The 25,173-nt window shown below is 44.6% G+C and overlaps 1 protein-coding gene across 3 annotated transcripts in view; it reads right to left on the reverse strand.

Annotated features, from left to right (window-relative positions):
* Nucleotides 1-25,173, reverse strand: part of RAB28 (RAB28, member RAS oncogene family) — a 138,382-nt gene that overhangs the window by 98,566 nt on the left and 14,643 nt on the right. For all 3 annotated transcript variants that reach the window (XM_077280160.1, XM_077280159.1, XM_077280161.1), the window contains exon 3: nt 9,077-9,165. In XM_077280160.1, the coding sequence (XP_077136275.1) occupies nt 9,077-9,165 (89 nt within the window). The remainder of the gene's footprint in view (nt 1-9,076; nt 9,166-25,173) is intronic.

The following is a 25,173-nucleotide window of genomic DNA, read 5'->3' on the forward strand; positions in this document are numbered from 1 at the left end:
ATTAATAGTTTATACATGTACAGGCAGGGTCACATCACTGTGATCTCTTGCATTGTAACTGTGTGTCAGAAACCGTCTAGTCATCATCAGTAACTGCGATATGAGTTTCTGTCCCTCTTACACCATACAAGTCAGAGGGTGCTACCAGGAGACCACGACCCATTTTCAATTAGAAAAGAGCAGCCAAATAAGGGAACATTGGCAGAAAATATATTATATACTAGCTGTTTCCAGCCAGCTAACGCTCGGCACGCTCATTGCTATCTAATTAACGCTGCTGGTGATTAAACTAAAGTAAATAATGACAACATTCAATGGCGCTTACGCAGGTGGTAAATTAACTTAAAATGAAGTTAATAACAATAATATCTCTCTCTGTCCTTATCAATCTGCTCAGGTGTTCGTTGTTGATAACCAATCCTACGATTTAGTTGATATTGTTGTTGTCGATCAGCTACTGCATCGTTGTCCGGATTTTCCTGCGGCCTGTGAGATGGACCTGGTGACTCTTCTTGGCTCATTTTGTTTGGGAAAATGTGGATGCAATTAAATGTTTACCTTGGCTGAAGTGGTTGAATTACATAGAAAAAAAGTGCTGCGTGTGGTAATGTGGGGGGGCAGAGCCTCGTGTGGTAATGTGGGGGAACGGAGCCTCGTGTGGTAATGTGTGGGGACGGAGCCTCGTGTGGTAATGTGTGGGGACGGAGCCTCGTGTGGTAATGTGTGTGGACGGAGCCTCGTGTGGTAATGTGTGGGAACGGAGCCTCGTGTGGTAATGTGTGGGGACAGTGCCTCGTGTGGTAATGTGTGGGGACAGAGCCTCGTGTGGTAATGTGTGGGGACGGAGCCTCGTGTGGTAATGTGTGGGGACGGAGCCTCGTGTGGTAATGTGGGGGGGCAGAGCCTCGTGTGGTAATGTGTGGGAACGGAGCCTCGTGTGGTAATGTGTGGGGACGGAGCCTCGTGTGGTAATGTGTGGGGACGGAGCCTCGTGTGGTAATGTGGGGGGGCAGAGCCTCGTGTGGTAATGTGGGGGAACGGAGCCTCGTGTGGTAATGTGTGGGGACGGAGCCTCGTGTGGTAATGTGTGGGGACGGAGCCTCGTGTGGTAATGTGGGGGGGCAGAGCCTCGTGTGGTAATGTGGGGGAACGGAGCCTCGTGTGGTAATGTGTGGGGACGGAGCCTCGTGTGGTAATGTGTGGGAACGGAGCCTCGTGTGGTAATGTGTGGGGACGGAGCCTCGTGTGGTAATGTGTGGGGACGGAGCCTCGTGTGGTAATGTGTGGGGACGGAGCCTCGTGTGGTAATGTGGGGGGACGGAGCCTCGTGTGGTAATGTGTGGGGACGGAGCCTCGTGTGGTAATGTGTGGGGACGGAGCCTCGTGTGGTAATGTGTGGGGACGGAGCCTCGTGTGGTAATGTGGGGGGACGGAGCCTCGTGTGGTAATGTGGGGGGGCGGAGCCTCGTGTGGTAATGTGTGGGGACGGAGCCTCGTGTGGTAATGTGTGGGGACGGAGCCTCGTGTGGTAATGTGTGGGGACGGAGCCTCGTGTGGTAATGTGTGGGGACGGAGCCTCGTGTGGTAATGTGGGGGGACGGAGCCTCGTGTGGTAATGTGGGGGGACGGAGCCTCGTGTGGTAATGTGGTGGGGGGGCGGGGTTATGTGTGGTGATGTGGTGGGGGGGCGGGATTATGTGTGGTGATGTGGTGGGGGGCGGGGTTGTGTGTGGTAATGTCGTGGGGGGCGGGGTTATGTGTGGTGATGTGGTGGGGGGCGGGATTATGTGTGGTGATGTGGTGGGGGCGGGATTGTGTGTGATCATGTGGTGGGGGCGGGGTTGTGTGTGGTAATGTGGTGGGGGGCGGGGTTATGTGTGGTGATGTGGTGGGGGGGCGGGATTGTGTGTGGTAATGTGGTGGGGGGCGGGATTATGTGTGGTGATGTGGTGGGTGCAGGATTATGTGTGATCATGTGGTGGGGGCGGGGTTGTGTGTGGTAATGTGGTGGGGGGCGGGGTTGTGTGTGGTGATGTGGTGGGGGGGCGGGATTATGTGTGGTGATGTGGTGGGGGGCGGGGTTGTGTGTGGTAATGTGGTGGGGGGCGGGGTTATGTGTGGTGATGTGGTGGGGGGGCGGGATTGTGTGTGGTAATGTGGTGGGGGGGCGGGATTATGTGTGGTGATGTGGTGGGGGCGGGATTATGTGTGATCATGTGGTGGGGGCGGGATTGTGTGTGGTAATGTGGTGGGGGCGGGATTATGTGTGGTGATGTGGTGGGGGATGAAGAACAAATGAAAAAAGAGAAGGTCATATGAACGGGGATCACCACACAATGGATTTGGCTAAAGTGCAAACAGCTTTTTATTAATGTGCAATAACAAATCAGAACATATACTTCTCAGTGTGGCGACACGCGTCGAGTCTCCGCTTCACCTGCGCTTATGCTTACCAGGCTATGCACTGCTGTTAGCTGGTTCATGGTATCGTATGTGACCAGTTCCACATGGGGTCCCTTGCAATTTTACTCACACCCAGCCTCAGTGGTTGATGTGAGTTAGGATTACCACCTGTGTAAATGTCTAACAGGGATATTTCTCCATTAGTGGCAGTGGCCATATGACTAGCAGCATTGTGTGTGTGTGCTTTTTCATCTATAGCATACTAGGACCATTCATCAGTTGGCGTTTGTCATAGTTTATTTTTACATGACTATCCCCCCTTCCTTTTCTTTATGACTGCTTTAAGGATTGTTTAATCTGTATTATGGTAGGATTGTATCTGATTTGTATGGTTCTTTGCCTTTAGCACTTATTTATGGGCTTTGCCCTATTGTATTGTATGTTATTTATTCACAGTGCTGTCCATATGGGCACCCTATTTTAGGGTATGGTCTTAGGTATCCAGCACAGGTGTTAGCCTTATTGTGGGCTTTGTTAATAAGGGACAAATGTTCCCCCCTTTTTTAATTGTTTTTAAAACGTGTGTTTTTTCCAGTATATGTTCTGATTTGTTATTGCACATTAATAAAAAGCAGTTTGCACTTTAGCGAAATCCATTGTGTGGTGAACCCCGTTCATATGACCTTTAATTTTTTCTTTTGTTCTTCATGCTATACATTTTGGTTGGTCAGGGATTAGATCCCACCTTTTTGACCGTGGTGCCCCCTTAATGTTTATAGGTGATGTGGTGGGGGGCAGGATTGTGTGTGGTAATGTGGTGGGGGTCGGATTGTGTGTGGTAATGTGGTGGGGGTCGGACTGTGTGTGGTAATGTGGTGGGGGCGGGATTGTGTGTGGTAATGTGGGGGCGGGATTGTGTGTGGTAATGTGGTGGGGGCGGAGCTACTGTGCAGGGGGCGGGATTAGCGAGTAATCACGATGCCTCATATATATATATATATATATAGATATAGATATTATAATTATATATACAGTACAGACCAAAAGGTTTGGACACCTTCTCATTTAAAGATTTTTCTGTATTTTCATGACTATGAAAATTGTAAATTCACACTGAAGGCATCAAAACTATGAATTAACACATGTGGAATTATATACTTAACAAAAAAGTGTGAAACAACTGAAATTATGTCTTATATTCTAGGTTCTTCAAAGTAGCCACCTTTTGCTTTGATGACTGCTTTGCACACTCTTGGCATTCTCTTGATGAGCTTCAAGAGGTAGTCACCGGGAATGGTCTTCCAACAATCTTGAAGGAGTTCCCAGAGATGCTTAGCACTTGTTGGCCCTTTTGCCTTCACTCTGCGGTCCAGCTCACCCCAAACCATCTCGATTGAGGCCAGGTCATCTGGCGTAGCACCCCATCACTCTTGTTCTCGGTCAAATAGCCCTTACACAGCCTGGAGGTGTGTTCGGGGTCATTGTCCTGTTGAAAAATAAACCGGATGGAATAGCATGCTGCTGCAAGATGCTGTGGTAGCCATGCTGGTTCAGTATGCCTTCAGTTTTGAATAAATCCCCAACAGTGTCACCAGCAAAGCACCCCCACACCATCACACCTCCTCCTCCATGCTTCACGGTGGGAACCAGGCATGTAGAGTCCATCCGTTCACCTTTTCTGCGTCGAAGACACGGTGGTTGGAACCAAAGATCTCAAATTTGGACTCATCAGACCAAAGAACAGATTTCCACTGGTCTAATGTCCATTCCTTATGTTCTTTAGCCCAAACAAGTCTCTTCTGCTTGTTGCCTGTCCTTAGCAGTGGTTTCCTAGCAGCTATTTTACCATGAAGGCCTGCTGCACAAAGTCTCCTCTTAAGGCTGCCGTCACACTAGCAGTATTTGGTCAGTATTTTACATCAGTATTTGTAAGCCAAAACCAGGAGTGGGTGATAAATGCAGAAGTGTTGCATATGTTTCTGTTATACTTTTCCTCTAATTATTCCACTCCTGGTTTTGGCTGACAAATTTGTTCTGCCAACCCTAACCCTAACTTTAGCCCCAACCCTAACTGTAGCCCTAACCTTAACTTTAGCCCCAGCCCTAACCCTAACTTTAGCCCCAGCCCTAACCCCAACTTTAGCCCCAACCCTAACTGTAGCCCTAACCCTAGCCCCAACCCTAATCCTAGCCCTAACCCTAGCCCCAACACTAACCCTAACCCTAGCCCTAACCCTAACCCTAACGGGAAAATGGAAATAAATACATTTTTTTAATTTTTTTTATGTTTCCCTAACTAAGGGGGTGATGAAGGGGGGTTTGGTTTACTTTTATAGGGGGGTTTTTAGCTGATTTTTCTGATTGGCAGATGTCACACACTAAAAGACGCTTTTTATTGCAAAAAATATTTTTTGCGTTACCACATTTTGAGACCTATAATTTTTCCATATTTTGGTCCACAGAGTCATGTGAGGTCTTGTTTTTTGCGGGACGAGTTGACGTTTTTATTGGTAACATTTTCGGGCACGTGACTTTTTTTATCGCTTTTTATTCCGAGTATTGTGAGGCAGAATGACCAAAAACCAGCAATTCCTGAAATTCTTTTGGGGGGGGGGGGGCGTTTATACCGTTCCATGTTGGGTAAAATGGATAAAGCAGTTTTATTCTTCGGGTCAGTACGATTACAGTAATACCTCATTTACTTCATTTTTTTATGTTTTGGCGCTTTTATACGATAAAAACTATTTTATAGAAAAAATAATTATTTTTGCATTGCTTTATTGTGAGGACTGTAACTTTTATTTTTTCGCTGATGATGCTGTATGGTGGCTCGTTTTTTGCGGGACAAGATGACGTTTTCAGCGGTACCATGGTTATTTATATCCGTCTTTTTGATTGCGTGTTATTCCACTTTTTGTTCGGCGGTATGATAATAAAGCGTTGTTTTTTTGCCTCTTTTTTTTTTTTTTTTCCCGGTGTTCACTGAAGGGGTTAACTAGTGGGACAGTTTTATAGGTTGGGTCGTTACGGACGCGACGATACTAAATATGTGTACTTTTATTGTTTTTTTTAAATTTATTTAGATAGAGAAATGTATTTATGGGAACAATATTTATTTATTTTTTACACATCTAAAAAAAAAATTTTTTACTTTTTTTACTTTGTCCCAGGGGGGGACATCACTGTATAGTGACAGATCGCTGATCTGACACTTTGCTGAGCACTGTGTCAGATCAGCGATCTGACGTGCCCTGCTCCTGGCTTACCAGTGTCAGAGCAGGCACTTGGTAAGCCAATGCAGGACCCGGAAGTAGCCCCGCGGCCATTTTGGATCCGGGGCCTGCAGGGAGGAGACGCTCGGTACAAGGTGAGCACATCGCCTTGTACTGATCATATCAGGGAAGCCTGCGCGATGCTTCCCTGTACCGCTGGAACACCGCGATCATGTTTGATCGCGGTGTGCCAGGAGCGGTCCGTGACCGCTCCTGGCACATAGTGCCGGATGTCAGCTGACACCCGGCCGCAATGGGCCGCGCTCCTCCCGTGAGCGCGGCCGATCGCATATGACGTACTATCCCGTCACTGGGAATTAAGTCTCAGGTCACCTTGACGGGATAGTACTTCATATGGGATTAAGGGGTTAAAGTAATGATGGCCACTCGTTTTTCTTTACTTAGCTGCTTTTTTCTTGCCATAATACAAATTCTAACAGTCTATTCAGTAGGACTATCAGCTGTGTATCCACCAGACTTCTGCACAACACAACTGATGGTCCCAACACCATTTATAAGGCAAGAAATCCCACTTATTAAACCTGACAGGGCACACCTGTGACGTGAAAGCCATTCCCGGTGACTACCTCTTGAAGCTCATCAAGAGAATGCCAAGAGTGTGCAAAGCAGTCATCAAAGCAAAAGGTGGCTACTTGGAAGAACCTAGAATATAAGACATAATTTCAGTTGTTTCACAATTTTTGTTAAGTATATAATTCCACATGTGTTAATTCATAGTTTTGATGCCTTCAGTGTGAAAGTACAATTTTCATAGTCATGAAAATACAGAAAAATCTTTAAATGAGAAGGTGAGTCCAAACTTTTGGTCTTTACTGTAGATATATATGTATATACATATGTATACTGTAATATATATATATATATATAGATAGAGAGATAGATATTACCGTAAGTGTATAAAACCCAGTCCCAGAACAAGTTCTCATCACTTCTTTTGTAGATTTTAGATTGCTGTTGCATTCTAGGACTTGAAGAATTTTTAGAAGCCAGAATATTGTAATGTTACAGCCAATGCCAAGCTACAGAAGATACAGGCAATATATTAGATTTGCCTCATTACATAAGAAGGACATAGTGGCAATCTGATTAATTACGCTAAAAATACATGGTGAGAAAACACTGGAAACGCTGGTTAGGAAAGAATAATCCGACTTTTCATTTGTGTCTGTAGAGTGGTTCTTTTACGACTCCGCTCCACTACGTCCACAGCATCCCAGTGGTTTATGATTACGCCGAGGGTGTAGGATCATTGTTAATTTCCTCTTTTACTTATTTCACTTATTTTTCTCCCACTTTCTCTCTCCAGGGGACATGTGCGCTGAAAATTGTACCTGTGGTGTTGATTTCCCAAAAAATCCTCCACTAATTACTGTGATTTTCACATCTGACCCAAGCCACAATGCCTGGAAATGAGAAGCCGTCGCTCCGTAACAGCTGGGGATCTACAAACAAGGCCGATCGCAGTGACGAACTGGAAAGCCAGGTCAAGACAGCTTTACTACATCTCTACATAAATCCAAATTATATTAATATTAAACCTTATTGCTCCTTAAAATGGGAGTCTTACTTCGCTGCGTAGGTTGGATTGGCAATAAAGTAGAAGCGCTCAGGCATGCAACATCCTGGCTGCTGCATTTTATGCTTCTTTTCCTCTGTAAGACACTTTACAAGCATTTCTTCCCCCCCCCCAAAAAAAAAACTAGGTTAGAAAGAATAAAAGACTAATGTGTAATTAATATCTCTTTTGTAAGGATGTTGTTGTAAAACTGGAGCAAAGTGGAGGAGAGTGAGTGCTTCTATTAATGTGGGGGTCGTTAAAGTCCGTTTATTGGGCAATCGCTTATAGAATTCTTAATACATGACATTTTATGAAAGTTTCATCTTAAAAGAATGAACTATGTCCAGTTATAAAGAGATTGTACTAAGGCAGAGAATGGAGCAAGACATGAATGCTACAGACTGAGGGACTAAAGGAAAAAAAAAATCTATAACAGGCAAAAGAGATCGCACGAAGAGAGGGATAGACATTTCGATTAAAAAAAAGGATAGTAATAAAACAAAGAATAAAAGGAAGGAAACAAAGAAGGATGGAAACAAAGAAGGAAAGAAGGAAGGAAACAAAGAAGGAGGGAAACAAAGAAGGAGAGAAACAAAGAAGGAGGGAAACAAAGAAGGAGGGAAACAAAGAAGGAGGGAAACAAAGAAGGAGGGAAACAAAGAAGGAGGGAAACAAAGAAGGAGGGAAACAAAGAAGGAGGGAAACAAAGAAGGAGGGAAACAGAAGGAGGGAAAAAGAAGGAGGGGAACAAAGAAGGAGGGAAACAAAGAAGGAGGGGAACAAAGAAGGAGGGGAACAAAGAAGGAGGGGAACAAAGAAGGAGGGGAACAAAGAAGGAGAGAAACAAAGGAGGGGAACAAAGAAGGATGGAAACAAAGAAGGAAGTAAACAAAGAAGGAAAGAAGGAAACAAAGAAGGAAAGCGCCATGGAAAAATGAATAATAATAACAACAACAACAACAACAATAATAATAAAACGATGGAAGGAAACAAAGACGGAAGGAAACAAAGAAGGAAAGAAGAAAGGAAAGTGCCATGGAATAAATGGAACTATAAAAATGAATAAGAAGAAGAACAACAACAACAACACGATGGAAACAAAGAAGGAAGAAAACAAAGAAGGAAGGAAACAAAGATAGCTAAAAATATTAAGAAATAAAGAAAGAACAAAATCAAAAGGGAAAATGGAAACGAAAAATAAAACAAGAGGTGGGATAGTGAAAAAGAGATGGAGATAGTGAGAGTGTGGAGAATGAAACAGTGAGTGTGCTTCAAGGAAATGGAGAAAAAAAAAGTGGAAGAGGAGATGGAGTGAAAAAGAAGACCAAGCGAGAAAGACCAATACAAAAAGAAAGAGTGCTAGATAGAAGGAGAGTGGAGAAGAAGACGGAGAGAGAACAAGTGTGGTGAAGGAGAGAGAAGGAGCATGGAGAAAAGAGAGCGTGAGTGAAGAAGATGGAGATAAATGTGTAACAAAAGGGAGGAAGAGAACTTGTGGAGAAATAAAGACTTGAGCGAGAGAGATATCAAAGGAATGGAGAAAAAAAAAAAAAAGCACAAAACAAAAAAAAAAACAAATCAAAACAGACTTAAAGAGTAATATAAAATAGAAATCTAAAACAAACAGAAATAAAATAGAGAAAAAATTGAGAGATGGAGAAAAAAGACAAAACAGAAGTAAAATAAAGAAAACAACTGTTGTACAGAGAAAGGATTGTTGGACGGAGATGTGAGAAGATGATCCCATGGTAAGGGCGAACAATGCACATCAGCATGTACTACAGCATAGGACAGGATAAAGCAGGGATCCTCACTACAATACCTGGGTTCCAGAAATATATTTATCCAGCATTTTGCCACCTATCGTTTGTCCGCCAATGTCCCATACTTGAAGAGTAACATTTAGGTTTCCTAAAAAAAAAAAAAAAAAAAAAAAAAAAAAAATTAATAAATGTTAGATAAAGCAAAATAACAAAATAATTATACATGTTTGTAAATAATGTATTTTAATTTTGACCTGGGACATATGGTGGATTGTGTTTGGTATTGGAAACCTGCTCAAAGTGGGGACAAAATAAAAAAAAAAATCCAAACAGCTTGGTGGCAATTGGCCAGTCCACTCTGGTGGGTTTTAACCCCTTTACCCCCAAGGGTGGTTTGCACATTAATGACCGAACCAATTTTTATAATTCTGACCACTGTCCCTTTATGAGGTTATAACTCTGGAACGCTTCAACGGATCCCACTGATTCTGACATTGTTTTCTCGTGACATATTGTACTTCATGATAGTGATAACATTTCTTTGATATTACCTGCGTTTATTGGTGAAAAAAATGGAAATTTGGTGAAAATTTTGCAATTTTCCAAATTTGAATTTTTATGCAATTAAATCACAGAGATATGTCACACAAAATACTTAATAAGTAACATTTCCCACATGTCTACTTTACATCAGCACAATTTTGGAACCAACATTTTTTTTTTGTTAGGGAGTTGTAAGGGTTAAAAGTTGACCAGAAATTTCTTATTTTTACAACACCATTTTTTTTTTTAGGGACCACATCTCATTTGAAGTCATTTTAAGGGGTCTATATGATAGAAAATAACCAAGTGTGACACCATTCTAAAAACTGCACCCCTCAAGGTGCTCAAAACCACATTCAAGAAGTTTATTAACCCTTCAGGTGTTTCACAGGAATTTTTGGAATGTTTAAATAAAAATGAACATTTAACTTTTTTTCACAAAAAATTTACTTCAGCTCCAATTTGTTTTATTTTACCAAGGGTAACAGGAGAAAATGGACCCCAAAGGTTGTTGTACAATTTGTCCTGAGTACGCTGATACCCCATATGTGGGTATAAACGATTGTTTGGGCGCATGGCAGAGCTCGGAAGGGAAGGAGCGCCATTTGACTTTTCAATGCAAAATTGACTGGAATTGAGATGGGACGCCATGTTGCGTTTGGAGAGCCCCTGATGTGCCTAAACATTGAAACCCCCCACAAGTGACACCATTTTGGAAAGTAGACCCCCTAAGGAACTTATCTAGATGTGTGGTGAGCACTTTGACCCATTAAGTGATTCACAGAAGTTTATAATGCAGAGCCGTAAAAATAAAAAATCATATTTTTTCACAAAAATGATCTTTTCGCCCCCAATTTTTTATTTTCCCAAGGGTAAGAGAAGAAATTGGACCCCAAAAGTTGTTGTCCAATTTGTCCTAAGTACGCTGAAACCCCATATGTGGGGGTAAACCATTGTTTGTGCGCATGGGAGAGCTCGGAAGGGAAGGAGCGCCGTTTAACTTTTCAATGCAAAATTGACTGGAATTGAGATGGGACGCCATGTTGCGTTTGGAGAGCCCCTGATGTGCCTAAACATTGAAACCCCCCACAAGTGACACCATTTTGGAAAGTAGACCACCTAAGGAACTCATCTAGATGTGTTGTGAGAGCTTTGAACCCCCAAGTGTTTCACTACAGTTCATAACGCAGAGCCGTGAAAATAAAAATTCCTTTTTTTTTTTCCACAAAAATGATTTTTTAGCCCCCAGTTTTGTATTTTTCCAAGGGTAACAGTTGAAATTAGACCCTAAAAGTTGTTGTCCAATTTGTCCTGAGTACGCTGATACCCCATATGTGGGGGGAACCACCGTTTCAGCGCATGGCAGAGCTCGGAAGGGAAGGAGCGTCATTTGGAATGCAGACTTAGATGGAATGGTCTGCAGGCGTCACATTGCGTTTGCAGAGCCCCTAATGTACCTAAACAGTAGAAACCCCCCACAAGTGACCCCATACTGGAAACTAGAACCCCCAAGGAACTCATCTAGATGTGTTGTGAGAACTTTGAACCCCCAAGTGTTTCACTACAGTTTATAACGCAGAGCCGTGAAAATAAAAAATATTTTATTTCCACAAAAATTATTTTTTAGCCCCCAGTTTTGTATTTTCCCAAGGGTAACAGGAGAAATTGGACCCCAAAAGTTGTTGTCCAATGTGTCCTGAGTACGCTGATACCCCATGTGTTGGGGTAAACCCCTGTTTGGGCGCACGGGAGAGCTCGGAAGGGAAGGAGCACTGTTCTACTTTTTCAACGCAGAATTGGCTGGAATTGAGATCGGACGCCATGTCGCGTTTGGAGAGCCCCTGATGTGCCTAAACAGTGGAAACCCCCCAATTATAACTGAAACCCTAACCACACCCCTAACCCTAATCCCAACGGTAACCCTAACCACACCCCTAACCCTAATCCCAACCCTATTCCTAACCGTAAATGTAATCCAAACCCTAACTTTAGCCCCAACCCTAGCCCCAACCCTAGCCCTTGCCCTAACCCTAATGGGAAAATGGAAATACATACATTTTTTTTATTTTTTTTATTTTTCGCTAACTAAGGGGGTAATGAAGGGGGGTTTGATTTACTTTTATAGCGGGTTTTTTAGCGGATTTTTATGATTGGCAGCCGTCACACACTGAAAGACGCTTTTTATTGCAAAAAATATTTTTTGAGTTACCACATTTTGAGAGCTATAATTTTTCCATATTTTGGTCCACAGAGTCATGTGAGGTCTTGTTTTTTGCGGGACGAGTTGACATTTTTATTGGTAACATTTTCGGGCACGTGACATTTTTTGATCGCTTTTTATTCCGATTTTTGTGAGGCAGAATGACCAAAAACCAGGTATTCATAAATTTCTTTTGGGGGAGGCGTTTATACCGTTCCGCGTTTGGTAAAATGAATAAAGTAGTTTTATTCTTCGGGTCAGTACGATTACAGCGATACCTCATTTATATAATTTTTTTATGTTTGGCGCTTTTATACGATAAAAACTATTTTATAGAAAAAATAATTATTTTTGCATCGCTTTATTCTGAGGACTATAACTTTTTTATTTTTTCTTTGACGCTGTATGGCGGCTCATTTTTTGCGGGACAAGATGACATTTTCAGTGGTACCATGGTTATTTATATCTGTCTTTTTGATCGCGTGTTATTCCACTTTTTGTTTGGCGGTATGATAAAGAGTTGTTTTTTGTCTCGTTATTTTTTTTTTTTTTACGGTGTTCACTGAAGGGGTTAACTAGTGGGACAGTTTTATAGGTCGGGTCGTTACGGACGCGGCGATACTAAATATGTGTACTTCTATTGTTTTCTTTTTTATTTAGATAAAGAAATGTATTTATAGGAACAATATTTTATTTTTTTTTGCGGGAATTTTTTTATTTTTTTTTTACACTATAACATTGCCCCAGCGGGGGACATCATGATATAGTGTAAGATCGCCGAACTGACACTTTGCTGTGCACTGTGTCAGATCGGCGATCTGACGTGCACAGCTCCTCCAGGCTTCCCGGCGCCTGCTCTGACCAGGCGCTGTGAAGCCACCTCCCTGCAGGACCTGGATGCCGCGGCCATCTTGGATCCGGGTCTGCTGCAGGGAGGAGGAGGTAAGAGACCCTCGGAGCAACGCAATCACATTGCGTTGCTCCGGGGGTCTCAGGGAAGCACGCAGGGAGCCCCCTCCCTGCGCGATGCTTCCCCATACCGCCGGAACACTGCGATCATGTTTGATCGCAGTGTGCCGGGGGTTAATGTGCCGGGGGCGGTCCGTGACCGCTCCTGGCACATAGTGCCGGATGTCAGCTGCGATAGTCAGCTGACACCCGGATCGCTATGACGTACTATCCTGTCGAGGGTCAGATAGGCCCAGGTCACCTCGACGGGATAGTACGTCTAAGGTCAGAGAGGGGTTAAGGACCTTTTGATTAACAAAAAAACTTTTTACTTCTACTCGGCTTCTCTATCCTACCATCTACAGTGTGTCCGTAAAGTCATGGTGCACTTTTGACCAGTCACAGGATCTATTTATAGTTTACATTTTGGCGCCCTTTATCTGGCCTAACCATATCAGACCTGTTCATGAGGAGAGATAACAAGAACCAATCAAACAACACAAACTCATATAAGGCTACTTTCACACTAGCGTCGTACGACGCACGTCGCAATGCGACGTATACTGTGAAAAAAAAATACAACGGGGGCAGCGGATGCAGTTTTACAACGCATCCGCTGCCCCATTGTAAGGTCCGGGGAGGAGGGGGCGGAGTTCCGGCCGCACATGAGCGGTCGGAAATGGAGGACACGACGCACAAAAAAAGTTACATGTAACTTTTTTTGTGCCTACGGTCCGCCACAACACGACGCATCCGTCGCACGACGGATGCAACGTGTGGCAATGCTTCGCAATGCGTCGCTAATGCAAGTGTATGGAGAAAAAACACATCCTACAGGCAATTTTGCAGGATGCGTTTTTTCTCCAAAACGACGCATTGCGACGTGCGTTGTACGACGCTAGTGTGAAAGTAGCCTAAGCTGTTGCTGAGCCCCCAGTCAGATAAACCCCTGATAAACTGAACTCTGATTAACACACTGCCAGGTCTGTGACATCATGCAACCTCAAGCTTATGCCAGCTGTGTGGATTTCCATGCCAGTCGAGATGTGGACGGTACAGAGGAAAGTTCAGTGTTCTGTGGCTTGCTAAATTCGAATTTGTGACCAAAGTGCCACGTGAATATCGGCGCGTTTATAACTAAGCGCCACCACATAGGGATAACGTTACTCGGTGGGATAAGCAGTTGAAGTAAACCGGCAGTTTGGTGGAGAAACCCCGTTCTGGTAGGCCATCAGTCAGTGACGAGTCTGTAGAGGCTATACGGGATAGCTACTTAAGGAGCCCTAAAAAAATCTGTGCGTGCGTGTGCTCGACAATTACACCTAAGCAAGACTACAGTTCATAAGGTGTTAAAGATACTTCTCTGTTTTACGGGGTACAAGTTGCGGCTGTTGCACGCTATCAAAGCAGCGGATAGACCCAAGCGATGCGGGTTTGCTACAGATATGCTTCATGAGATCGACAATGATGTAAGATTTTTGCAGAAGATTGTGTTTAGCGATGAGGCAACCTCCAAATCTGTGGACATGTTCATCGCCATAACGTCCGAATATGGGCTGCTGAACATCCTCATGCCTATGTTGAGTACGAACGTAACACCCCTAAAGTGAACGTGTGGTGTGGCCTGATGCATCATAAGGTGATAGGCCCATTCTTCTTCGCGGAGCTGTCTGTGACGGCAAACTGGATAGAACATTCCCCCGGCGGTGGATAGGCAGGGGTCCTGTCAAGCCATGGCCACCACGATCCACCGATTTGACGCCCTTAGACTTTTACTTTTGAGGTTATGTAAAGCAACATGTCTACATTGAACGTATCAACGACATTAATCACTTAAAACAGAGAATCACAGAGGTTATTCACTCGGTCACACCAGACGTCCTTACCCGTGTGTGGCAATAACTTCATTATCGTTTGGATGTGTGTAGGGCAACAAATGGAGCCCACATCGAACTGCACTGAATAGGTATGAAACTGGGAGAGGTTTTTTTTTTTTGGAGCAGATTTCACATTTTTATCGATTTTTGTTGCTTTCCAGTGACTGGTCAAAAGTGCACCATGACTTTACGGACACACTGTAAGAATGCGGAAACCCTTGTCTGTTGAGAAATGTCCGCTTTGTCGGGCTCTGCAGCAGAATGGAGAATTACATGGTAGCCATTCCAAAAAAGGACCAGTCCATGTAATACCTGGATGAGCCGAGTCTCCCAGGACAAGAGCAGCTCCTATAAAAGAGGTTCTGGCTCATACAGTAGGTTCCTGAATGGGGGGCACCATCCATAAGACCCCAACTCATCGTGCACCAATATAATGACAACGTCAGCACGGCTACATCTGTCTCTACACCTAGATATGTATAATATACAGATAACGAGCCCCGGTGTTACATATCCGTGACACGAAGGAGGAATGGAATAATCACACAAACCATTCCAGCAAAGACATGGAAGAGAAGAAGCAGTGAAGCGGTGATTGTGGACAGGCACATTGGAATATTTGTATAACGCCACCCTGAAATTCAGTCAGTAAACTCGTAAAATTATGCTAGGTTCTTTGGTTAACCCAAAATTTAAGTGCTGCATGGCCAAAATGTAAGTGAAAACACGCGCCTGCCCACTTCTAGCACGAAGGGCTTAAAATATCCCCTGCACAGTGGAGACCTTTCTGCTGGCGGATGCCCACAAGCTTCCTGGAGGTATTTTGTCTGTGGAGTGAACAGATCTCTCTCTGCAGCCCCTGACTCAGTGGTCCGGTGTACGGAGCTATAAAATGTGCACAGTGAGTGCATCCAGACTACACAGCACGGCGGGTGCAGCATTCCACAATGGGACGCTATTTGCACTGTGATGGTCTCCGGAAAGATTTATGTGATCTGGGCTAAATATTGACGCACAATTAACGCCTTCAGCATCTGCGACATTGCTTCTGTAAAGCGTTGTGGGACCCTCCTGTGCTCCTGGCACACTACGCTACTTTTTTGGGGGGAGGAGAGGAGAAAGGAGCAGAGGAATAATACATAATATTATATATACATGCATATATATATACTAGATGGTGGCCCGATTCTAACGCATCGGGTATTCTAGAATATGTATGTCCACGTAGTATATTGGCCAGCCACGTAGTATATAGCCCAGCCACGTAGTATATAGCCCAGCCACGTAGTATATAGCCCAGCCACGTAGTATATAGCCCAGCCACGTAGTATATAGCCCAGCCACGTAGTATATTGCCCAGCCACGTAGTATATTGCCCAGCCACGTAGTATCTTGCCCAGCCACGTAGTATATTGCCCAGCCACGTAGTATATTGCCCAGCCACGTAGTATATTGCCCAGCCACAAAGTATATTGCCCAGCCACGTAGTATATTGCCCAGAGACGTAGTATGTTGCACAGCGACGTAGTATACAGCACAGAGCCACGTAGTATATTGCCCAGCCACGTATGTCACAGGTTAAAAAATTAAAAATAAACATACACTCACCTTCCGATCCGAGGGCCCCTTGCAGTTCTAACATACTCACCATACTTGTAGTTCTGTCGCCTGTGCGCGGTACAGGCGGCAGCTTCCGGTCCCAGGGTGTGATGACGTCACAGTCACATGACCGTGACGTCACTGCAGGTCCTGCTCACGCATTACGCGGTCCGTTACCGCAGGCATTAACCCTGTGTGAGCCGTGACTGCGGGGAGTATGGAACGGGCGCCCGGCACTGAATGCAGGGGAGTAGGGAGGGACTAATCGGACTTTGCCCGTCGCTGATCGGTCGCGGCAGCCATGACAGGCAGCTGGCGAGACCAATCAGCGAATGAATATCCGTGACGGAAGTTGCCAACAGAAGGACAGACAGAAAGAAGGAAGTACCCCTTAGACAAATAAATATATATATCTAACATAATATTTAATTATTTTTTATTTTGTGTTTTAATATATTAATATAATATGTATTATATACACACACATTATATTAGACACAAATAGTAAATAACTATACATACTTGCACATATATTATATATATGTGCTTTAATATGTGAATATGTGTATATTATATACTAGCTGTTTCCAGCCAGTTAACGCTCAGCACGCTCATTGCTATCTAATTAACGCTGCTAGTGATTAAAATAAAGAAAATAATGACAACATTCAATAGCGCTTACGCAGGTGGTAAATTAACTTAAAATGAAGTAAATAACAATAATAATAATTAAAAATCAGAATAATACTAATACATTTTATTCACAGTGTAAAATCAAAAGCAAACTGGATTTGCGTGGTAATGTGTGTGTGGACGGGGCCTCACGTGGTAGTGTGTGTGTGTGTGTGTGTGTGTGTGTGTGTGTGTGTGTGTGTGTGTGTGTGTGTGTGGACGGGGACTCACGTGGTAGTGTGTGTGTGTGTGTGTGTGTGTGTACGGGGCCTCACGTGGTTGTGTGTGTGTGTGTGTGTGTGTGTGTGTGTGTGTGTGTGTGTGTGTGTGTGTGTGTGTGTGTGTGTGTGTGTGTGTGTGTGTGTGTGTGTGGCCTCGCGTGGTAGTGTCTTATATATATAGACGCACACATGGACCCCATTTCTCTCTCCTCTGATGTGCGATCACATCAGAGGAGAGAGAAATTAAATGGGAAATCGGACTTCTTTTTTTTTTTGCGGTCGCCGTTATTCCGTTAACGGCGATCGCAACAACGGGGTTGGTAAAAACCAACCCGAATCATGTTCTCTAGGGTGCGCTATACACTTATTTCTCAGTGCCGTTGAGGAATAGGTACCCTTAACTGCCGCCGTTTAAAGGCGTATTGGCGGTCATTAAGGGGTTAAAACAAGTTTGGGCACCCTTGGAGGTTTCTGTGCTCAGATATCTAACCAAGGTTTCACACCTTAATTAGCCTGTTAGGGTTATGGCTTGTTCACGATCATCGTTAGGAAAGGCCAGGGTGATACAAATTTCCCAGCTTTATACAAACCCAGCCTCCTCTAACCTTGTGCCAAAAAGCAGCAGCCATGTGTTCTTCTAAGCAGCTGCCTAACACTAAAATGGTGGAGGCCACAAAGCAGGAGAGGGCTATAAGAAGAGTGCAGACAGTCATTTTGACCAGGGTGCCCAAACATTTACATACCGCCGAAAATGTTTTTGGTTGTCCATCGCCCACCTTTTTCCCCGCATACGAGAATGAAAATTGGTTGTGTCTTATAGGGTTAATAATGATGAGCTGCCCCTTTCTCTTTGCATTTCAAAAACTCCAAGATTTCAAGGGAAGAAAACGAGTTATTCCAGCAGATCACTACGATTACAAACATTACAAACCACGAGAGGAAAATGTGTCCCCGATTGATGTTGGGCTCAAGGGAAGCTGAAGGGCTTTTTGGACGGTTCGTACACTATAGAGCCGCTTCATTTTTCCTAACAAAAAGCAGCCGTGCAAAGTCAAGGAGTCACACAACAGAGTCATGACGCTACGGAGCTGCAAAAAAGCCGGATTACTCACCGGTAATGCTCTTTTAATGAGTCCACGACAGCACCCCACATGAGAGAGAGGGATCCGCCCATAGGAACAGGAAACCTACAGAATAAAAGGAGGCGGTCCCCTCTCCTCCTCAGTTTAGTTTACAGAGTATAAAAAGGGAACCGCAAAAGCTTTAGTATTAATTCTTATTCAGCAAAATATCTTAAAAACTCTATACAACCATTATTTGTGAATTTAAAGAAAGAGCTGTGCATAATCAGGGAGGGTTGTAAATGGGTGCTGTCGTGGACTCATTAAAAGAGCATTACCGGTGAGTAATCCGGCTTTTTACCCTTCGCCACGACAGCACCCCACATGAGAGACTTTCAGAGAGTCATTATTCGGGTGGGATTACTGTACTAAGAACAGCTCTACCAAAGGCCAAATCAGAAGATGAAGATAGATCAAGTCTATAATGGTTGTAAAAGGTAGAAGGTGTAGACCAAGTTGCGGCCTTACATATTAAATGGATCGGGACATCCGCTTGTTCCGCCCAGGAGGAAGCCATGGCTCGTGTTGAGTGCGCTTTAATACCCACTGGAGGAATCTCGTCTTTTGATGTATAGGCCAAGCAGATAGCATCTCTGATCCATCGAGATATGGTAGCTCTCGTGACCCCATGTCCTTTCTTGTGGCCCTGAAAGGAGATAAACAGAGCCCTACTCTCCCTCCATGTCTGACACCTTTCTATATAAGTCAGGATGGCTCTTCTGACATCTAAGGTGTGGAACTTATGTTGTTCAGGGGTTACAGGAGAATCAAAGAAGGAAGGGAGAAATATTTCCTGTGACCTGTGGTAGGTGGATGCTACCTTAGGGAGGTATGAGGGGTCTGGTTTTAGGACTATCCGATCATGGAATATCAGTAAGAAGGGTGGGTCTACTGATAGGGCCTGGATGTCGCTAACACGCCTAGCTGAGGTCAGGGCTACCAAGAGGGCTACTTTATATGTGAGGACATTTAGAGGTATAGAATCTAGAGGCTCAAATGGGGAGCTAGTTAAGGCCTCTAGCACTAGATTTAAATCCCACGGAGGTAGACGGGGAATATGTACGGGGTTACTTCGTTCACAAGACTTAATGAATCTGGAGACCCATCTATCAGCGGCTATATTATAACCATATAGGGCTCCTAACGCTGATATCTGGACTCTTAAGGTGTTTACTGATAGTCCTAATTCTCTACCTTTTTGTAGGAACTCTAGAATAGGTGTTATCGGAACGTGTTTAGTGAATGGTAATGTATGAAAGTTTAAGAATTTTTTCCATACCCTGCTATATATTAGGGTGGTAGATCTTTTCCTACTTAGTAGCAGGGTTTTTACTAGTTGCTCTGAAAAACCCCTTGAGCTCAGTAACTGCCGCTCAAGTTCCACGCCGTCAAGTGAAGCCCTTTCACTTGCGGGTGGAAAAACGGCCCCTGGAACAATAGTTCCCTGTCCAATGGAAGAATCCATGGATCGCATAGACACATGCTCTGGAGGCAGGAGAACCACGGCCTCTTTGGCCAGAAGGGTGCAATGAGGATCACCCTTGCACGTTCCCTCCTGATCTTCCTGATCACTAGCGGAATTAGAGACATTGGAGGAAAGGCGTAAGCTAGTCTGAAGTTCCAAGGATGGTGTAGGGAGTCCAGCATGTCTGGATGATCCAAGGAGTTCAGGGAAGCGAATCTTACTACCTGTCTGTTGCCTCTTGTGGCAAATAGATCTATCTGAGGTACTCCCCATGCTCTTGTTATTAGTCTGAACACGGTTTTGTTTAAGGACCATTCTCCCGGGCGCAGCCTGTTTCGACTGAGGTAGTCCGCTTTGGTATTTTCTACTCCTCTGATGTGTAGGGCTGTTAGAGATGCAAGATGAATCTCTGCGAACTGGAAGATCTCCCCTGCGATGGTCATCAGACTTCCTGACCGTGTACCGCCCTGACGGTTTACATAGGCCACTGTGGTGGAGTTGTCTGAGAAAACTCTTACATCTGCTCCTTGAATCTGTGGAAGAAAATAATTTAAGGCTTTCCCTACTGCTGTTAATTCTTTCCAATTTGAAGAACATGATGATTCTGACTGATTCCAGGTATCCTGGACTACATCATTTTCCATATGTGCACCCCATCCCGTAGGGCTGGCGTCGGTAGTAATTATTTTGGATGGATCTACTATCCAAGGTACGCCCCCTGAAAGGTGTCCCATATCTAGCCACCAGGATAGAGATTCTATGACATCTCTAGAGAGAGTTAGTTTACTCTCTAGGTGTCCTTTCCGTCCCTGAGCTGACAGTACTTCGTACTGTAATTGGCGGGTATGGAATTGAGCCCATGGTACAGCCGGGATACATGAGGACAATGATCCTAATAAGGACATAGCCTTTCTCAGTGTCATGTAGGGGTTTCTTATTGCTTCTGACACCTTTGACTGTATAGTCATTCTCTTTGAATGTGGGAGGAAGCTTTTTTGACTTACGGAGTCTAGCTGGATCCCTAGAAACATTTGAGTAGTGTCTGGCTTCGATCTGGACTTTTCGAAGTTGATAATCCAACCCAACTCCTGCAGGGATGAGATTGTGTTAGACAACCGCAATTTACATTGAGCCACAGAATCTCCTATCACTAAAAAGTCATCCAGGTAGGGTATTATTAAAGTGTCCCGTTGGCGTAGATGAGCCATCACCTCTAACATTACTTTTGTAAAGATGCGGGGGGGCATAGAAAGCCCAAATGGCATTGCTACGTATTGGAAGTGACGAACCTGTCCCTGCAGGATGACTGCTACTCTTAGATACTGCTGGTGTTCGGCATGTATGGGAAGGTGATAGTAAGCATCTTTTAGGTCTATCCCGGCCATGACACACCTAGGGAACAAAAGCTTGATGGTAGAACTAATGGATTCCATTTTGAAAGTGTGGTTACGCAAAAAGGAATTTAGTTTTTTGAGGTTTATGATGGTTCTAAATGAACCATCTGGCTTATTGATCAAGAATAAAGGGGAATAGAACCCCCTCCCTTCTTGATCTCGTGGAACCTATATCAATACTTTTTTAGATAGAAGCGACAGGATCTCTGATTCTAGAGCTTCTTGTTGTTGTTGACCTCTCGGAGATGTTACAATAAAAGAATCCCAAAGGATTCTATCAAATTCTAATTTTAATCCGTTTTCAACAATGTCCAGAATCCAAAGACTAGATGTTATCAGCTTCCATTTAGAAAAGAAATATTTCAATCTACCGCCCACTTCATAATTAACGGTACTTGTTACGTTTTTGGTTATAGGATCCCGAAAACAGAGCACCTCTTTGTTTTGGATCCTTTGTCTCCCAGCGCTCCCTTTGTTCAGTAGGTTTGTTTCTGGTAAAGGGGCGTCTCCTGAAAGCTCTCCTGTAAGAGGGAAGGTACTGGTTAGGGAAGCCTTTCTTCCGCTCTCCTGCCTTATTTAAGAGCTCGTCCAGAGTTTTCCCAAATAGGAACTCACCCTGGCAGGGGAGCGCACAAAGTTTTGCTTTGGCCTGTGCGTCCCCTTTCCAATTTTTCAACCAGAGTGCTCGCCGGGCTGTGTTTACTAGGCCGGCTGACCTGGCTGTTAGGCATAGCGAATCCACCGACGCATCTGCTAGAAACGCTACTGCATCTTTCATTAGAGGGATTTTCGACAGAATTTTATTTCTCGAAGCTCCACCTCTAATTTGTTCCTCCAGCTGCTCTGTCCATACTAGCAGTGACCTTGCAGTGCAGGTGCTAGAGATGGCTGGTCTGAATGCCCCCGTATTAGCCTCCCATGACCTCTTAAGTAAGGCTTCTGCCTTTCGGTCTAACGGATCAGTTAAAGTCCCTGAGTCCTCCACAGGCAAGACCGACTGTTTAGAAGTTGAAGCCACTGCAGCATCAACCTTTGGTATCTTTTGCCAGGAACTAAGTTCTTCATCACTGAAGGGGTAGCGCCTTTTAGCAGAGGATGGTAAGAATCCTCTTGTGTGTTGTTTCTCCCACTCTTTTTTAACCAGCTCCTTAATTGTGGGTATAGCGGGGAAGGACCTTCGTTTTCTTTGTCCTAACCCCGCAAACATGATGTCCTGCACTGACTTCTTTCCCTTCTCATCTGGGCACCCCATCGTGCTCCTGACGGCTTTAATTAAACTGTCTACACTACTATTTGGTAGACAAAGGCCTCCTTCATATTCCGATGAACTTGGCTGGGACTCCTCTTCATCAGAGGATTTTTGTACTACCTCTGACTCCGAGCTTACTGGAGATCGGGATCTGCTAGGCTGACGGGTACTGGTGCTACTCGTATGCGCCAAACCCTGCATCTCTTCACGTATTATGGCTCTAACGTCAGACGGAGTCATTACGTTTTCTTCCCGTAAGGTCAATATGATGCACTCTGCACATAATCTCTTTGTGTATGAGTCTGGGAGGGGTTGTAAGCATAAGGCACATTCTTTATGTTTGGATTTATGTGTCCTTTTCTTAGTCTAGAGGAAGGGGATACAAGAGGAACATATATCAGCATATGGGAAGAGACTCTTTTAAAAACTCACCCAGTGAAGCTGACAGGTACCGGTTCTGGAGGCGGATTCTTTGATGAAACATCCTTCTGTTTGGTGGCAGATCGCTTTTCCTGGGATCGATCTCCACTTTTAGTGCTGCTCCTGGGAGACCGCTCTGTTGCAGGCAAGTGCGCTACATCGGCCGGTGAAGCTATACTTACACACACCGGCCGACGCTAGTGCTGCACTTTTAAATCTGGCGCCGAATCTCCTGCCTCCCCGGACCCAACCCGGAAGTGCTCCAGCGACTTCCGGGTTAGACGCGCCGCTCCTCCTTACCATGCGGTGGCTGCTGGATAAGAAGCCGACCGCTGAGCGCGCGCGTCCTCATGGAACCGGGCGGCCCAGCGGTACCGAACCCGGACCATGGCGACGATCAGACGAGGGGGGAGGCTGCAAACAGTGGCTCCCCCGACGCTGCCTCTGGTACCGCAGCCCCTGCCGTTCCCACGGAGACCGACGCAGGCGGGTGCATGGCCCAGGAATCCTTGAACTGTAGGTACTTCGGGTTCCCCATAGAAACAGGAAACCTAAACTGAGGAGGAGAGGGGACCGCCTCCTTTTATTCTGTAGGTTTCCTGTTCCTATGGGCGGATCCCTCTCTCTCATGTGGGGTGCTGTCGTGGCAAAGGGTAAAACAGAAGATCGCCCCGGTATCTGCAATCCTCCCCGAGAAGCGGCACATCACCGACCACACATGGACAATCTGGGTCAGGTTTTCCCGAGAACGCTCCTGTAAGTCAATGGGGAACGCAGCAGTCTGCATATACGCGCGTATGTGTCCACCTCCATCACTCCGCTTCTGCCCGATCTATTATGCGTCCATGTTCATGTGGACAGGTAACCGACAGTGGGAGCAGAGCGGCCGGCCAACGATTCAGAGCTGCATTAACCCCAAGTGCAGGAAGGATTCTCTACACTTCAGAAAGGAGGTTTCCTACTTTCTACCAGTTCCCAGTAATGTCTGCCTGGTTTAGTCGGTGGCACGATGCCCGCTCTCTGCCATATATTTTGTAAACTACGTTGTCTCTCGGATTCTAGGAAATGCTAGAACATAAATCGCTAAATGACCAGATCCAACAGTGACGGGATCCCTACGGAGGGAGACCTTATTGTTGGGGCCATCCCATCTTCCTGCTCCCTATGTGAATCACATTTTCCAGATAAAACCTTGTCCCTGGACCAATTAGCACAACTGGGGGCTTCGGCCAACATTCGCATTGTATGTGTGGACACTGTTCCCTCCAATGAATGTCAGTATAATAATAAGATTTTAGTCCAGCTGGCCCAATGCACACACCGGGGGCTTCCATCCATCAAAGATTGGCCGGGGCTATTTGCATACACTGGACTCCTTTAGGACACGTTTAGGACTCCTAAATGCTGCAGGACCAGGACAGATGGCAGGATTACAACAAGTCAACAAAAACATTCGGAAACGACATCTTTGCTCCTATACAACAGTTACATTAGATTTGGAGGTGTTAAATATGGAGATAGATTCATTTTAGGTTTAAAAATATAAATGCAAAAGTCTGACAAAAAGCCAATGAGAAATACACCAAGAGGCAATCCACCGCATCTACGTGGTTTACTGGTCGCCATCAACCCGGGTTGGGCACAGATCTTTTCTCTTACATCAGTCTGAAAAACGCTCCGAGTATCATCAGTGTTTTTTATTAAAGTGTGATCAATGCGGCAGTTTTACCATTGGTTTTTATCGCATGGAAAAAAAAAAAGTGAAAAAAAAGGGACGTTTCTCCAGCATTTCCTATTGAACCGACCATAAAAATGGGATGGTGTCTAATTTATTTTTTTTCACTGACCCATGGGCTTGCACTGGAAACATTGATCCGATTAGATCAATATCGTCCAAGTCCGAGGGAAACAAAAAATGATCAGTATTTGGACCTGCTGAAGCTCCACTGTGTGTGAAACGGCCGTCATCCATCTCTTGCACCTGCATCCATATTTTAAGAATTCTATAATAAAAGGTGTTTTACGGGACAGAGAATGCCGCCTTTCCTCTCTTTGAAGTTTCACGAAAATCTTGCATTTGGTAAAGCCCGCGGAGTTCCCGAATAATTGTGAGGTGCATACCGTTTTATGAAATAGTGCTGTTTTTTTTCTCCTTTTTGCTCAATATCGTACAAATCTCCTCTTGGTCCGAGGGAAACAAACAAAAAAACTAATATAAAATAGAATATATGAACTACCCCATAGAATGTGAAAACCAGAGATAGCACTTATACAAGAAAAGCGGATGTGTGAATGAGCCCTTACTGTGTGCGGTCGTCTGCCATCCTGGCAATAACAGGGTTAACCAGCCTCAGCAATCCCCCTTTTTTCCATGCAATGTGCTGCAACAAGCGGCTAAATGGATCCTTTGCACCGTGGACTGAAACATCTTGAATGCTCAAACTGTA

Source organism: Ranitomeya variabilis, chromosome 1 (assembly GCF_051348905.1).
Source record: "Ranitomeya variabilis isolate aRanVar5 chromosome 1, aRanVar5.hap1, whole genome shotgun sequence".
NCBI classification, from domain to species: Eukaryota; Metazoa; Chordata; class Amphibia; order Anura; family Dendrobatidae; genus Ranitomeya; species Ranitomeya variabilis.